This window comes from Pseudorca crassidens, chromosome 5, assembly GCF_039906515.1.
Source record: "Pseudorca crassidens isolate mPseCra1 chromosome 5, mPseCra1.hap1, whole genome shotgun sequence".
Taxonomy (NCBI): domain Eukaryota; kingdom Metazoa; phylum Chordata; class Mammalia; order Artiodactyla; family Delphinidae; genus Pseudorca; species Pseudorca crassidens.
The window spans coordinates 36,444,704-36,461,778 of record NC_090300.1 but is presented as its reverse complement, the minus strand read 5'-3'; the positions used below and the strand labels follow the sequence as shown (position 1 = coordinate 36,461,778).

Here is a 17,075-nt window from a genome sequence, read left to right as displayed (position 1 = left end):
TCAAAATATATGTAATATATGTATTTCTGAAATCCAAAAAAGTCCTGACAACTAACTTTCTTCCTAAGTTTGTCAGCAAAACTTATTTGGCGCTGAAACCTCACCTGGCCTGAACTGAGCTGATGTGATAGTATGTATAGACTTTATTGATCCCATTTAGCATTTTACTTCAGAAATATCAATGTGTTTGATTATGGGAGTTACCTCTGACCCCTCATGAGTCTGTATTTGCGAATTCGTCTACTCACTAAACTGTAACCCCTGAGCAGTACTCATGAGCACTTCCACAGTCATTCGTGAACGTGTGCAGAGGTGCACAAAATTTGAGTCACTGGACTTGCATGTTTCCAGCTGAGGTCAGTCAAGGTGGCACTTTGCCCTCTTGTTTCAGCTCTTGTGCTGAGTTGAGATACCCAGAGGATGGAGCCCCTGGGGGACAGCACAGTGCAGTGCAAGAAGCTCAGATGCTGGCATTGAACAGGGTTTGAACCCCAACTCTGGCACCCTTTAGTGGGGTGGCCTCGGGCAGGTCACTAAACACTCTCAACCATGTTTTCTCTTTTGTAAAATAAAGAAAATAGAATCTACTGGATGAGTTGTTTTTAGGAGTTAGGATTATAGTCTATGTGAAGTGTGTGTGTGTGTGTTTCCCATAAGAACAGTGTTTCAATATTCACTAATTCAGTGTTTGAGATGACTTTCATAGAAAATAACTACTGCAAATGAGGATTGACTGAACTTGGTACATGTGACCTTTCTAAAATCTAAATTCTGAAACCAGTGGTTTCAGATAAGGCACTGTGGACTCAAAATTTGGAAGAAGGAAAGTATTGATTTTAACTGATATCTAATTTATTATAGGTAGCTTTTCTATGCTTTAAAACAAAAGTAACATTCAGATTTTAAAAGTGTGTTTGAAGTAATAGGCATTAAGTATTTCTCTTCTGGGGTATAGAAGGATATACAAATGCTTTCAGAGGAAAGCATTTTTTAAAACATCACCTTTTAATATTGCTAGTTAGAAAATATCATGAATAATGTGTCTTAGAAATATACTATTCAACTTATGTGTGTCAAAATGTGTTTCTCTTCTAGCGTCCCTTGCCTCTGTCTCCTCTTGGTTCAATAGCCACAAGATTTTTGGAAGAGGAGGAACTGAGGTCTCATCACATTCTAGAGCGCCTGGATGCGCATATTGAAGAACTAAAAAGAGAGAGTGAAAAGACAGTGAAACAATTCACAGCCCTAAAGTAGCCTCTTAAAAAATCACAAACTTGGAAATAAAAATAAACACCGAAGAGTTACTGTCATCGTGAAGTAGCGGCTCTTTGAAAGGCCGAACATACAGACACCATAAAGATGAGATGTACTAATAAAGCTGCCATGAGGAGTCTGAGAAACTGATATTAGCTCTAAGGTGTTTTCACTGCACTGGTTTGTTCGAAGGACTTTTTCCAGCAATAACTTGTAAATAAACCACTTTGCTAGACTTTTTCTCATGTTAATATTTATTATCGTAAAGTGATACTTTCTCATGCTGACTTAAATGTGAATAGCTGTAGACTAACTAAAGATTTAATGATTCGTGTTGAAAATAAAGTAACTATAGGAAATTCCTCTGAGAGCAATAGCATTGTATGTAGTGGAAGCATGGATCTCGGACTCAGAGTGATCCAGGTTGGTGTACTGGTTTTGCTTCTCATTAGCCAGCTGGGCTGGTAATGTGTGAGGTTGGGCCGAAGTGTGTAAAGGGGCTGAAGGACTTTGACAGGAAGCCTTCTCTTGCTCAAAACACAGGGGGAGGAGAGAGGTGGGGGTGGAGCCTGGGGCTGGGTTAGTGTGGGTGCCTGGGGACACACGGTGGAAATCTTGGTATCTGCATTTCTGAGGAGAGGTTTAAAGGGGAGACGGAGCTCTCAAGGTGCAGGGGCATTTGAAGCCACGGAGAGCTGAGGAGGAGGAGGGCAAGGAGAGAGAAGAGCAGAGCTTAGAACTTGGCCGCCCTGAAGGACACCGGCACAAGAGCATCATGCGATTAGACCCAGCAGAGGAGCTGGAATGTGCGACTAGAGACCAGAAGGTGAGGTGTAGGGCTCTTGCCCCCAGGGATGGGGCTTCTGTGATCTGACCCTCTTGGTGGATCTTTCCCGTCAGCATGGAAACATCCTGTTATTCTTTCTTTAAAGCAAAACAAAACCTTGGTTCCATATCCTCCCTATCTACTGCTGCATACATTTGCTCCCCTTCACGCAGACACCTCTGGTGAGAATTGTCTGCAGTGACTGTTCCCATCATCTTCCTAACCTTCTCCATCCCCACTTCCCTCCCTGAAACTGCTCTCCTGCTCTTGAGGTTGCCAGTGACCTCCTTAGTCCTGAGCATCATTTCACACACTTGGCCCCTCCCTCTTCCACTCCTGGCTTCTTTGACCTGACACTCCTGCCCACTGGCCACTCCATCTCATTCTACTCTTGTGGCTTTTCCTCTTCTAAAGCCCCCCCCCCCCCCCCCCAGGACTTCCATGTGGGTTTTCTCACTCAACATGCTCTTCCCTAGACTGTTCCATTCAACTTCAAGCTTTTAGTACCATCTGTAGACCAGTGACCCCTGCATTCAGAACTGATCTTGACCTCTCCCCAGAGCTGCTGCCTTACATATTGAACTGCTTATGGAATAGCTTCACGTGAATGTCTGATAAGCATCTCAGGTTGAACGTTTCCAAGAGAGAACTCTCGATTCTCCCTCTTGCTTAGGTTCCGTGTCAGGACAGCGTCATGTGTGCCGATTGCTAGGAGTTATACTTAATTCCTTCCTACCCACACGTCTGTATCCAAGCCATCGGGAGGTCCTCTCCATGCTGCCGCCTATCTCAGGTCCAACCATTTCTCTCCTTCTCACGGCTGCCGACCAGTCACTCACCTAGGTTCTGGCAGTAGCCTCCTAATTGGTACGACGACTCCTACTCTTGACCCCACTAATTCATTCTCCACAGCGCCTCCGGAGATACCCTTTAGAAATGTAAGTTAAACACCGTCAAGCCCTCAAAGGCTCCTTACTGCTCTCAGTTTAAATCTGAATTGCTTGTCGTCGCCTACAAGGCCCTCAGTACCCGGTGCCCGCCTCCATCACCCGCGGCATCATCGTCCTTCCCTCGTGCTCCAGCCGCGCTGGCCTCCTTTCTGCCTCTCGAGTGCTGCCAGCTGTAACCTGTGAGGGTTGCTGCACTTGCCGTTTACCTGGTGTCCCTTTCTCTCACCGTGCCTGCCATAGGCGCTTTCTCCAAAGCCTCCCTGACTGCTGTCTCCAAAACCCGCTTCTCCCAGCTCCTCTCGCTCCCTGCCCTGGGTTATTTCCTTCATAGCACTCGCCACTCTGCAGTCATTTTGTTACTTGATTTACGTTTTTATTGTCTATTCTGCCTTTAGAATTAAGCTCCTTGAGGGGAAGGACTTGGCAGTCTGGTGGGGCCCTCATCTCTCCACACAAGCCCAGCACTTGGAGGTGCTCAGTTCAAAGAGCAGTGAATAAATGTCCTTCCTCAGAGGCAACACATTTTCCCTGTGAGTCTTTGTGCGTGCCGTCCCTTCAGCCAGCCCCTCTTCCCACACGCTTCCACCCCCACACCCCCCATGCCCTTAGTACCTCAACTGGCAAGAATTTCGTACATCCCAGGAGGAGTTCCTTGTTTCTCACAGCGCCCTGTGTGTGCGTCTCTCAAAGCGCTGAGCACCCTGTGCTTCCTCTTACAATTTCTGTCTCTCCCGCTGAACGGAAAACTCCTCAAAAGCAGGGGCCATCCTCAGTCAGCAGGCTGCCTAACACATAATAGATACTAAGCAAACACGAGGTGGATGAAAATCACCACCATTCTAGCTTTCATTGTACTGACCTCTAAAACGGGGATAATACTTCATGGGGTTGAGAGGATTTACTGAAAAGGTATTTCTGGGAGGGCTTTGCAGACTCTGAAAATACTGTACCAGTGTGGACTGGTGTGAGGAGATTCTGAGTTTAAGACTGTCCCAAGCTTCCACTTAGAATATATAGGGTGCAACCCCTGCTTCTGGAATGCTCATAGTACTTGTTGACTAGGAGGAACAATGGCAGACTCTGTAGTCACTGGAAGCACTTAAGGAATCATGAGGTGCTATGTATTTCCTTAAATTTATACTGTGTTGTTTAAAGTTGAAGTAGTTAATGATTGTCTGAATTTGTCAGAACATTTGATTGTAATTTCATCTCTCAACTTCATTCTTCAAAAAGATATGCCAGGGGCTTCCCTGGTGGCGCAGTGGTTGAGAATCCGCCTGCCGATGCAGGGGACGCGGGTTCGTGTCCCGGTCCGGGAAGATCCCACATGCCGCGGAGTGGCTGGGCCTGTGAGCCATGGCCGCTGAGCCTGCGCGTCCGGAGCCTGTGCTCCGCAACGGGAGAGGCCGCAGCAGTGGGAGGCCGGCATACCGCAAAAAAAAAAAAAAAAAAAAAGATATGCCAAATATTAAAATGTGTCAAAATTCAATTTGAGTTAGTTTCTTCATATACAATACATTTTACAAAACCTCTCGGGTGATCAGGGTGCCCAAATTAGCTGAAAAGATAAGGGTGCTGTTGTCTACTTTTGGGTTTTCGGATGATGTTTTGTTGGGTGAGTTATTTTCCTTGGCCTGGGTTCTAGTGAAGTTGTGTTTGGATTTCTACACAGATTTTAGCCGAAGAAGTTACAAATGAGTTCCCACTATGGGATGGACATGAGCTTCCCATGGAGCCTCATTTGATTTCAACAAGTCTAGGAGGCAGTGAGTGTCATTGTCCCATGTGACAGGGAGGATTTAAGTGGCTTGCCCAGGGTCCCAAAGCCCCAGCTCTTTCTAGCAGCGCCTGAGGATAGAGAGTGTGGACTCTGCAGGCACACAACCCTGTTCCTAATTCTAGCTCTGCCACTTATTAGCCCTGTGACCTTGACCAAAATAATTAACGTCTCCATGACTTCATTTTCTCATCTGTAATGTGGGGGAAATAAAAATTGTACTTACCTCATAGGATTTGTGAAGATAAGTATTTGTAAAGCACTTAGAACAGTGCCTGGCCTAGTAAACATGGAAGTATCTTGTTGAATAGAAACAATACAATGCTATGTGTTTCTATTATGTCTGCTTAGCTGCAAAAATTTCTACCTTCCTTTTCATACACAGACATGTAACACCTGGTAAACTATAGGTGATGGTTGTCTGTTTGCAAAATATCCTTGAGTCCAGAACCTAAACGTTACATGTGAGAAAAATAACTACAAGAGAAGCTCTACCTGTCATTGAGAACGTACATTAAGCAAACAGCTGTCATGCATGGCGTTTCATGAAGTGCACAACATGAGGTGCAGAATGGCAAGGCTAGAAAAAGAAATGTGTTGACTTGGTCTAGAAACAGCTTGAAATAGTATACAAAAATGCTTTAAAAAGGAACTAACAGTGGGGTTGGGCCAAAGGACAGGTGAGGGCTATAAACGCTGGTCCCAAACAAACAGCTAGTCCAGTCCAGTTGCCAGAGGCAGGCAGCAATGCTGCTCTGAGCTTCTTAAGGGCCAGAGTAGAGAAGAAAACATTATTACTTACTTAAGTACATAATTAAATTATTGTTTATTAACTAATTATTACAAAATCAAAACACCATGGGTTCAAGGGAAGCACTCTCTTTCTCAGTGTATGAGCCATCGGAGCGGGACATAGCATTTTTGTAACTAATAAGAGGATCGGTACAGCTTCCTTACCGGGGGCTTCAGTGTGGACTGCTGGCGTAAGGCTGAAGTGCAGTTCAGAAGAACCGGTTCTCAGAAGTCCCCAGCATGACAGTGTGAAGCTCTCATGGCCTGGCTTGATCAAAGGGGAACATTTAGAGGAATGATGGACGGCAATCTTCTACAAAAGTTATTTCTCCACAGTGCGATTTTAGTAACAACACGGTTCACTCTTTCTCTCTGTGGGAGCTTAGAATTTGGGAAACTTATGTTGCCCATTAAGGCCACATTCAAATGATTTGACAATCCAATCAGAAGTAGGTTTATACTCCTCTTATGAAAAGGAGGAACCTAGTCAAGGCAAAGCTTGAATGGTGGAAAGTCCAGGAATTCCCTGATACTAAATGCAGGGAGAAGATCCATAGTTCCCACCAGACGCTCAAAGATATCTGTGAGACAAAAATGGATTAAGAACCACAACTTTAGGGGCTGGAATTCTCCCAGAATGGTGTTCCATTTCCTGGGGAGAGATACAAAATTGGAGGAGCCCAACGAATTCCTATGGGGGCTGAGTTTTAAATTGCAGTTGAATAGTCATGAAAAATCAAGCTTTTCAATAATAAAAAGACAACCCAATTTAAAAGAGGGGAAAAGATCTGAATGAACATTTCTCTAAAGAAGTTATACAAATGGCTAATAAGCACATGAAAAGATGCTCTCAGGGAAATGCAACTCAAAACCCTTCACACCCACGTGTAATAAAAAAAGATGGAAAATAACAAATGTTGACAAGGATGTGGAGAAATTGGAATACTCATACATTGCCGATGAGAATATAAAATGGTTGTTACTTTGGAAAACAATTTGGCAGTTCCTCAAAAAGTTAGATTTAGATTTACCATATTACCCAGCAATACCGAGCCTAGGTATATACCCAAGATCAGTGAAAACATATGTCCAAAGGGTTGCACACAAATGCTCATAGCGACATTATTCATAATAGCCCCCAAATGGAGAAAACATAAATGTCCACCAACTGGTGAATGGATAAACAAAACATGGTATATCTATACAATGGAATATTGTTTGGGAATAAAAAGGAATGAAGTACTGATGCTACAATATGGATGAAACCTGAAAGCATTAAGCTAAGTGAAAGAAGCCAGTCACAAAAGAACACATATGTCTGATTCCATTTTTTTGAAAAGTCCATGATGTGCAGATCTGTAGAGACAGGAAGTAGTTGCTGATTGCCTTGGGCTGGGGGATACGGCAGGATTGGGAGTGAAGACTAAAGGGTAAGGGTCACTTTGGGGCTTATGAAAAGGTTCAAAAATTTGATTGTGGTGATGGTTGCACAACTCTGAATATAGCACAACTGAAAACCATCGAACTGTACACTTTAAATGGATGACTTATATGGCATGTGAATTATATTTTAATGAAGCTCTTTCCGAAAAAAGCCTCTGATGCACAGCAACACCTAAAAAAAGTCAAGTTTATATTCAGAAAACATTACAGCACATACAGCACATGCTATTCTAAAATTTCATATTTTCCACTTTCACACTTGGGAGTAACAGTGGCACCCCTCTTTAGAGGGTGGTGATCAAGCTCTGTCTGAATAACTGCTTGTGTGGGGACAAGATTACACACTGAGACACCGTGGGTAAGGGCTTTGCCGGGATCCGGGTCACCGAGATCTCCTGCTCTCCCCGCAGTGGAGCGCAGGCTTCTGCTGCCGCTAGTGGGGCAGCTTCCAGGATGACTGAGGGCCCTGGCAGCAACGTCCGTGGTCACCAACCAGGCAGATCTTCTTGGCCAAGTATATTGTCTGGAGGGGCTACGGGAATGCTCGGCGCTCTCTCAGTGGTTACAGGAGGGCTGTTTACAGAACATTTTAGATGGAGTTCCAGACCACTGCTGGGGAGTGTGGGAATACGAGACTGTGCCCTAAGACTGCTTGGCCAGTCCCCAGTGTCTTTACAAGCGTGACAGCAAAACAGAGGAAGAAAAGCCAGGTACACGCCATACACCCGCTCATTTCTTCAGCTAGGGGATAGAAGATCAACTAGGACACTGGTCAACACCCCTTTGCCCGGTGCTGTTATGGACCCGCCACGCTCTGGGAGGCATCCGGTGTGGATAAGCTGGCTGCTAGCTCTGGCAGCTGTCCTGAGGCCCGAAGCACTGGCTTGGGGAAGCGGCATGGGCCTCTCGCTGGGCCATCTCTTGGATGTGTCTTGCCCCTAATGTGTAATATGGACTAAAACAACTCACCAGTCTGAATCTTTCTGCAACCTAGGACATGCATTTCAGATCCTCAGCCTAAAATTAAATGTCACAAACAAGGCAACAAGTGTTTTCTACCAGTTAGTCCCTTCAGCCATGGCTGAGCACAGCCCTTGCTCCCAGCAGGAGCATGTGCTACAATGTGCAGGTCCCCGTGTAACCCGACAGAGTGGTGGCTGAGGCAGGAGCCCTGTGGCTTCCCTAGTGATTCTCCTCTGGGCTGACAGGTGCCTCAGCCCAGCGTGGAACGCTGGCAGCAGCCTGTTCTTATTAATAAGAGTTGGACCGTGAGCAAAGGATGGGGAAGGTTCTAGACGGGTGATGTGTCCAACCTGCTACCTCCTGCATGAGCTGCCGCTTGTGGACTATGAAGGCATCCCCTGATCTCTTTAATTTGCTTCAAAAGTTTTAACACTAACACATGGTTTAGCAACACCACTCAATTCCAATATATCCCCAGGTTAAGTCATTCCTTAAATCCACATTTCTCAAACTGTGTTCCAGACACCTGAAATTTTTCAAAATTTTAATAAGAGCTCCTTTGAAATGTACCAAAGCAGAATGGGAAAGGCTGCATGTCATCCCCCCAGAGCGGGGATGGAATTGGGAGAGCTGCCTCTCTTCCTCCCACTGGCCACGACCCCTGCATCCCTCTCCCTGATAGTCTACCCTGTGCTTTCCAAATCACTGGGAGCTGGGGGCCTTAGGCACTTAGACATTCTTAACATTTTGTGTGCCAGGGACTTCTTTGGCAGAGGGATGAAGCCTATGAACCCCTCAGAATACTGACTAAGTCCACAAAATGAAATATATAATGTTAAAAAGAAAACCAATTACATTGACATTCAGTTATCAAAACCTAAGAAAAAACAAATTTGTGATTAAAGTATGACATGCACCTCTTTATTAATTCATTAAATAATGAGACCCAGTGACAGGTCTATTGCCCACTATGTTTTGAAGCAATGATGCATGAAGATACTATTTTGAGGTGTCTGCAACAACTGTAGTGAGAGGTGAAAATACCTGTGATTTCTCTTGGAATAAAGCCCCAGGTACTGCTAGTGTTGCTGTAGTTTATAGCCAATATTCCTAATAGAATGGAAACTAAATTTCAGTTAGAGCTTATTGAGAATAAGGATGTTGAGTTTTCCCACTCAAGTTCATAGAGGCTTAAATTCTCTCCTTGGACCCCTTGGTAGGGGGTCCATGGACTCCAGGTTAAGAATTTAGAGGCTTAGAGCTTATTTATGCTTTACCTTGTCCCTGGTCAGTCTGGTTCTCTGTGAACATTCACTTGTGTAGTGGGGGCAGTAATTGTGCTTAGTGTCACCTGTGATTCTAAGAACTCAGTCTTTAAACGGATGAGATCACAAACCAATTTATGCAAGAGGAACCTTATTTTTTATTATTCGTGGAGTGACTTTGGGCATCTTGGAGAACTAGTGTTACGCACTTGACAGCTCAGAGCATTCCCCTGAGTTACAGGGGACCCTGGGCTGTGGATGTTCTCAGCATTTAGGGCAACCCGGTCAAGCCTGGGATGGTCAGAGCTCCTGGCCTAGGGCTCCTCAGAGGAAAGCTAGGTTTGGCCAAGCATCCCACAGTCCCTGTAGGTGACAAACCCAGTGGGTGACAAGTGGCATCTTGGGCTTGCTGCATGTGATCAGGGAGAAGCTGGACCGCTCGGACGTCTCCTCCAACAGAGCTGCAGATGGTGCCACCGTCCACTGTGGACAAGGAGCTATGAAACATGGGGGTAGCTGGGGCTCTGTGCACCCAAGCAGAATTCTGTAGCCCAAGGGCGGCCACCCGGGGACTGTGGGGCAAGGGACCGGAGGAGGGTAGCTGGTGCAGGTGAGACAGGCTGGGACCTGGGAGCCTTTGCTGCAGTGCTTGCACCTGGACACGCCTATCCTCGAGCAACAGAATACAAAGAACGATAAGGGACTAAAAATAACTGCATGCATGTGCAGTCGGGGCAAATTATGAACAACAAAACACAAAAACACCAAAAACCCACACAGCACCCCCAAGGGAATGGGCAGACTACCTAAGCCACCCCTCCGGCCCAACCCTTGGACCAAACCCTACGCTCACCCCATATAATTAACCAGCTAACCGAACCCCTGCCCCTTGGGGATCGAGGAAGGGAACCTGTTGTTTGTTCTCGCTCCCTCCTGCTGCAGCAGGGGCCCCAGTAAAGCCTTGCCTGAATTTCTTGTCTGGCCTCTGATCAATTTCTATTGATTAAGGAGGCCAGGAACCCTGGTTGGTAACACAGGGAGGCCAGTCGGAGTTCCTGTAGGTACAACTCTAGATGGCAGTCCTGAATCTCTGTCTTCACAAAACAATCCAGTAGTCTCTGAATCTCAGGACATGCATTTTGGACCCTTGGCCTAAAATTAAATCCTACAAACAAAGCAAATGTTTTATCCAGCAATGATCAGATAATCATACCTCTCTGCTGTGTACCCTCGCCTCTCACCCCGAGCCAGCTACAAGATGACTCTACTCCAATGAGAAACAGAAGTTCCCTAAACTAGTGTTTCTCATAACTTAACAGTTGACTTAAAAATGCTTCATTGGATTCAAAATCTCTCCATAAATTACTAGAAACTTCAACAATAAATTTGTCAGTTAAAGAAGAGGAATTGCAATGAGTCTTTAAATACATTTTGTAGTGCGGTAGTTTTCAAATTAATGTTGTAAAGAAAATTATCACTACTTTGTAAAGTTTCTCATCAAGGTGGACTAGAAGGAATTTAAAGACACTGTTAGCTAAAAATATCTTAATTAAGAATTGTTTGTAACAATTTCCAGTATAAATTCTGATATAAAAAGTTAAGGTCATTAATCATACTTAAAAGCTTTTGCACAGCAAAGGAAACCATCAACCAAATAAATGAATAGACAACCTACAGAAAGGGAGAAAATACTTGCAAATGATATCACCAACAAGGGGTTAACTTCCAAAATATACAAATAGCTCATACAACTCAATATCAAAAAAAACAAACAACCCAGTCAAAAAATGGGCAGAAGACCTAAACAGACATTTCTCCAAAGACATACAGATGGCCAACAGGCACATGAAAAGATACTCAACATTGCTAATTATTAGAGAAATGCAAATCAAAACCACAATGAGGTATCACCTCACATTGGTCAGAATGGCCATCATCAAAAAGAATACAAATAAATGCTGGAGAGGGTGTGCAGAAAAGGGATTCCTCATACACTCTTGTTGGGAATGTAAGTTGGTGCATCCACTGTGGAGAACAGTATGGAGGTTTCTTTAAAAACTAAAAATAGAGCTACCATATAATCTAGCAATCCTACCCCTGGGCATATACCTGGAAAAGACAAAAACTCTAATTTCAAAAGATACATGAACCTCAATGTTCATTGCCAGCACTATCTACAATAGCCAAGACATGGAAGCAACCTAAGTGCCCATCAATAGGGGAATGGATAAAGAAGATGTGGTACATGTATACAATGGAATACTACTCAGCCATAAAAAAGAATGAAATAATGCCATTTGCAGTAACATGGATGGACCTAGAGATTATCCTACTAAGTCAGACAGAGAAAGACAAATATCATATGATATCACTTATATGTGAAATCTAAAAAATAATACAAATGAATTTATTTACACAACAGAAACAGACTCACAGATATAAAACAAACTTATGGTTACCAAAAGGGAAAGGGGAGGGGGGAGGGATAAATTAGGAGTATGGGATTAACAGAAACAAACTACTACATATAAAATAGATAAGAAACAAGAATTTATTGTGTAACACAGGGAACAATATTCACTATTTTGTATTAACCTATAATGAAAAAAACCTGAAAAAAAATATGTAACTGAATCACTTTGCTGTACACCTGAAACTAACACAATATCGTGAATCAACTATATTGCAATAAAAAAAGTTAAGGTCATGAAAGAAAGCTCAGGGTTTTCATTAAAAATTTTGAAAAGATCATATTGGAAGTTTTATATAAATTCAATGTCTTTCCTAATACTTGCATTTTATTTTTATCATCAAAATTACATATTGCAGAGAAAATGTAATGAATTTTGTCTCATATAGACACCCTTAAATCCTCTCCAGTTTACCCCAGAGGGTTGTGCAAATATTATTGTCTATGCTTTTCATGGGAAGTCTTCCCTTAAATGAGAAGGGGGCCTCGGTGGCGAGGGAGGGTTTGGCATGGGTGCATTGTAGGCTACTCTTCTTCCTCTTCTTTTATGCCTGAGCTAAAATATTTCTGCAGTTAAAATGTGTTGTGATTAATAGTTAAACCTATGTGGGCTACTCAGATGACAGTTCATCCATTTATTAATTCATTCATCAAATATTTAACCAAGCAAACTCCTCATCTTAGAAGCCTGAGCTCCTGTGATTCCCTGAAGATGCCGGCGACACAGACCCCAGCTCCCAGAACCTCTGACAAGTGTGCGTGACGGGTCTAGTAACACACCTGCGCCCTTAGCAATTTGCATCACCAATGCTTAAAGAAGACCCTAGTGCCCAGCGGGATGGGCCGAGTGAAATGAGTCTGAGAGCAGAGAGGGAAACCTCAAAGCTGGGTCTCCACTTACCAGCTGTACGCCCTTGGGCAGTTTCTTCATATGCAGAATGTGGACTCTGATACTCGCTCAGTGAGGTTGTCCTGAGGCCAGGTGAGATGCTGAATAGGGAAGAGAATCAAAAAGCTGTTGATGGGGCCTCACAGGTAATATCCGTCACTGAAGGGGGCAGCTGTAGGAAAGCATCCACTCAGGGGCGGGTAGCTGACCCTGGCTTCAGGGTCTGGGAGATGGTCAGAGGGAGAGGGGTAGGAGGACCTGGGCAGCCAGCCCGTCCAAAGCGAGCACTGCAACTCTGTTCCCTGTGGAGCTGTTCACAGGCTTCTTGGGAAAAGTTGCCAGTCAGATTTTAATGTGATTTTCCTGATTTTTAAATGGTGGCTGCGGTTAACACTGTGCAGTCTGAACAGTAAGGTTTGTAACCTCTACCCACACCAGTGTGGAGGTGATAAGGATGACCTGGGGCCAGGCTGCATCACCACAGCCAAGGCCTCTAGGACAGGGGTTGGGGAGGGCCGCAGGAGGACAGGCCACCTTCCCTTGTCTGCAGAGCTCCGAGGGACACTGAGGCCACAGCAGCTGGCTGTCTGCCACGTGCTCCTTCCATCCTCCAGGGAGAACGGAGCTCATAGAAGAGAGTGACTTCCATTTAGAGCTAAAACTATAAAACCTCTAGAAGAAAACAGGAGAAGATCTTCGTGATCCTGGGTTAGGCAAAGATTCTTTTTCTTAGATGGTGGCATTGGGTGATTTGTTTTCCCCTGGATTTAACAAATGCCAGCATTTCATCATATATGCTTCAAAACTTACCTAGCATCAAAGATTACCGAAAACTTTTCTGTGATCCTTTCTAATTTCTTGCCCTTTCTTCTATCCCCAGAAGCAAGTGCTATCCTGGTGATAGTGTTAACATTTCACAACCATATTTTTATATTTGTACACATCCACAAAGAACACACTGCATGATTTCAGGTACTATAATTGTTATTTCTGTACACTAGAAAAAAACAAGTAGAAAATGAACTTAAAAATTGATACCATTAAAAAAAATTGATACCATTTACTGCATCATGAAAAATACATCTGTGCTTACTTAGAAATATATCTAATAAAAGATATGCAAGGCTCTAAAAAAGTTTACTAAACATTACTGAGATAAAGCAAGAATTTCCACCCTCATCCTCTGAAGAGGGAGACGGTGAAGGGAGAGTGGGGTTGGGATGCATCAGATGGGTCTTGTACTGGTGGCTCAGGGCTCCTGCCACATCGTGGTCCTGGAATATAACAGATATATCCACCAGCCAGTGGGTGGATTGGTCAACTGCTCTCACTTAATGCCCCTTTCAGCAGAAGTGCCCAGTAATGTAATAGCTGCCTTGTGGAGTGCAGAGCTCCTTGTCTCTGGAAAATTCTAGGACAGGAAGGGTGGGCAAGTGTTGGAGACAGGATTTCTTCTTATTAGGCTGGAATCAGTGACTGGCATGATTTTATGAGGGGCCTGCGACCTTCGGATTCTTCAGGGAACAACACACAACACATCAGTATCATCCTCGTGATGCTGGTGACAACTGTGGCGTGGTGATAATGACAGCTGAGTCTCACTGAGCCCTTCCTATGTGCCAGGGGCTTTGTTCACTGTGTTCTTTTTCACTCATTCAAACCCTATAAGAAGCTTACATGGTGGGTGCTATGATTATCCCCATTTTAGTGATGACAAAACTGAGACAGGAGGCTTGGTAACTTGCCAACAGCAGTGGCAGGTGGCCGCGCTGGGCTGGAATCCGGGTGGCTGACTGCACGGTTGGTACCATCCTCGTGTCATCCACGGATCCGGCCTCAGGAGCTCTGCGAGGAGGGGTCCCTGGGGATCCTCAGGCCCCGCCCCCCTCTACCCTGAGTCAAGCCAATGTTTACAGAGCGAAACTGAGGTTTCAGTCGTGCATTAATGGCTCCTGACTGCACAAGGCAACTTTTGCTCAAACAGTGACCAGCGGCTAAGAGGCCATCTTTCCTTTGAACACTCTTGTTGAGCTTTAAAAATGTCAAGTAAAGCTTTCACAGACAAAGTCGATTTCCTCCCAAGATCAGGTTCTCTCCACTGCATTTCTCCTGGGAGGTGGGGAAGGGGATCTGAGGCTGATGAAACAGACACGAGAGGGTTCACAGTGCCCACGCTCATCATCCAGTCCTGAGGGCAAGGTGGGGAACAGCCTCCAGATGCCTACGGTGTCTTGGCTACATTTAATTTTTTGTCGTATAATGAAATGACCAATGTTAACTTTCAGATCCCCTTGGTGTTCACATACACACTAATACATATGCAGACCGGCAGAGCGCTCACCAGACAATTTGTCATCCCACAGTCATTTCTTTTACATAAACGTTCCCCGTCCTCCCTCATCACCACTCCTTGTCCATATGGGAGCTGCCAGGGGCCCCTCACTCCTAACATCTGTTCTCCATTAATCGTGTGGCCCAATTCCTCCTGGCCATTCTCGGTGTGGCTGCCCCTCTGCCCTCATGGCACGATCCTCCCCACCGTCCTCCCTGCCACTCTAGAGGGGGCGTCCTCGCCCGGTCCCCACACAGCTGGGGTGGAATTATGTCTGATTCCTCGTGTCACGGAGGCATTCAGCCGTCCCCCCAGTGGAAACAGAGCAATGTCAGCACAAGCCTAGGGCGGCAGTTCACCCGGGAAGAAGGGCACTCCTCCAATCAACCGGTTGCCCCAGTTGCTTTTTGGAGGTGAACACCAGGAGTACGCCCAGCCAGGTGGCAACCTTTGTGTCCCTTAAATCCACATTTCCCACAGGGGCAAAGGAGCTCGTCGCCCAGCATATAGCTTTCAGTTAGTTGGGAAAAAGAAGATGACTCAACAGTCTTTTGGGTCAACAGCCATGTAAATAAATCCAGTGATTTATAATTTCGTTTTTGAAAGGACAAATTGATGTTCACTTCAAACACGTACTGATTGCTTATTCTAAATGCGAGGTACTGTTTCTTCATGAGATGAAATAACACACAAGTTCGGGGTGCTTCCTCCTTCCTGGGGCATCATGTCTGTGTGCGTGTGTGTGCTCCACGCGGGTGGGTTGGGTGGTGACCTCCTGGAGCCCAGAGGTGGTCAGGACGCCTCCAGAGCAACAACCTCGGGTCTATGGTGGGAGGTGACTGATTGTCCGTCTGTGGGCAAAGTTGCTGGGAAGCCAGCGCTCACCCACTGGTCTGAATAATCTCCTGTATCATTTGGTCTTGGCTTGAGTTTGGCTGCCTTTCGGTCAGAATTGGCAAATGCGTGGTGTACCTCACCCTTCAGTCCAGTGTCTATGGATCACTAGCTAATCACAATACTCTTTCCTACTGAGCCCGATGTGACCTCAGAATCCTTCTTAACCCAATGCTCCAGGCAGCAATGGCCAAACATGTGGAGAGCCGGTTTAAGTCCAGGTTTCCTTCTCATTCTCAAACCCTTGTGACTCAGCTTTGCCACTGGATACACAAGGATCTTGAGGCATTTTGTCTCTTTTATGTCTCATCCTGTAGGCGCTTCTCTTTAGAGGATCGGTCTTGGGGACAGTAATGCTCAAAGAACCAGGAGCTCTGAGTGTTCACTGGACCATTGTTTTCTGAGACATCAACCTTCCCTCCTGAAGATAGGCCTGAAAATACTCAGACTTTGTCAGTAAAATTGTTTATGCTTTTTGGTCTTAAATAACAAAAGATGTGCCATTTTTGCAGCTCTTTCCTAAGGTAACGGGTTTTCCTGGGGTCTTAGAAGCTTTCCTGTAGGAAGGTTTATTCGCTGGGCTTGTTTGGGTGGGACCGGCAGGTGCCTTCAACGGTATTTGTGTTCCTGAACGGAAGCACCAAGCGTAGGTTATAGAGCCTCCTTCAGACTGGGCCCTGGGGGAGAAGCTGGGGCAGGAAACATCGTTAGATGAACGGAAGGCAACTCCATAAGACTATTCATGGCCAGAGGGTCCCTGACCACCCTCTGCCATCACCCTTACCAGCAGGGTGACCACCTGCAGCCAGCACTGCTGCACCTGTCCGAGGTCTCCCCTGGCTGTGGTGCTAAGAGCTATCCTCCACACTGTCTCCTAGAGACGTCCTCAGCACCTTGCCTCTTCAGAGTCCAGGAAAAGGAGGAGACTCTGGGATTTTACCTGCCTCCCTATTAAAACCAGGTTTTGTTTGAAGACCTACATTTTCCACCAACACCTGACCAAATTATGCCTTCTCCAGAGGTGGCGAACTTCTGGAAGCTTTTCATGGACACCTTGTCTTAACCAACACACTAGTCCTGGTACTCAAGTAAGAGGAAGCATGGAGAGTCACAGGGCAGGTGGAGGTTCATGTCGTCAGAGGAAGCAGCACACAGTGTCACCGGGAGACGAGGAGGGCCTGAATTACGGCAAAGGCTGCTCAAAGGAACGCTCACGGCGT

General features: G+C 45.3%; 1 protein-coding gene and 1 long non-coding RNA gene across 13 annotated transcripts in view; both read left to right on the top strand.

The window, feature by feature from the left end:
• CEP63 (centrosomal protein 63) overlaps positions 1-1,622 on the top strand; it is a 74,415-nt gene extending 72,793 nt beyond the window's left edge. For all 12 annotated transcript variants that reach the window (XM_067737749.1, XM_067737754.1, XM_067737753.1 and 9 more), the window contains one exon: positions 1,096-1,622. In XM_067737749.1, the coding sequence (XP_067593850.1) occupies positions 1,096-1,254 (159 nt within the window). In that variant the 3' untranslated portion in view covers positions 1,255-1,622. The remainder of the gene's footprint in view (positions 1-1,095) is intronic.
• The window catches only part of LOC137224407 (uncharacterized), a 224,035-nt gene that overhangs the window by 148,408 nt on the left and 58,552 nt on the right, over positions 1-17,075 (top strand). The gene's annotated exons all lie outside the window — the stretch shown is intronic.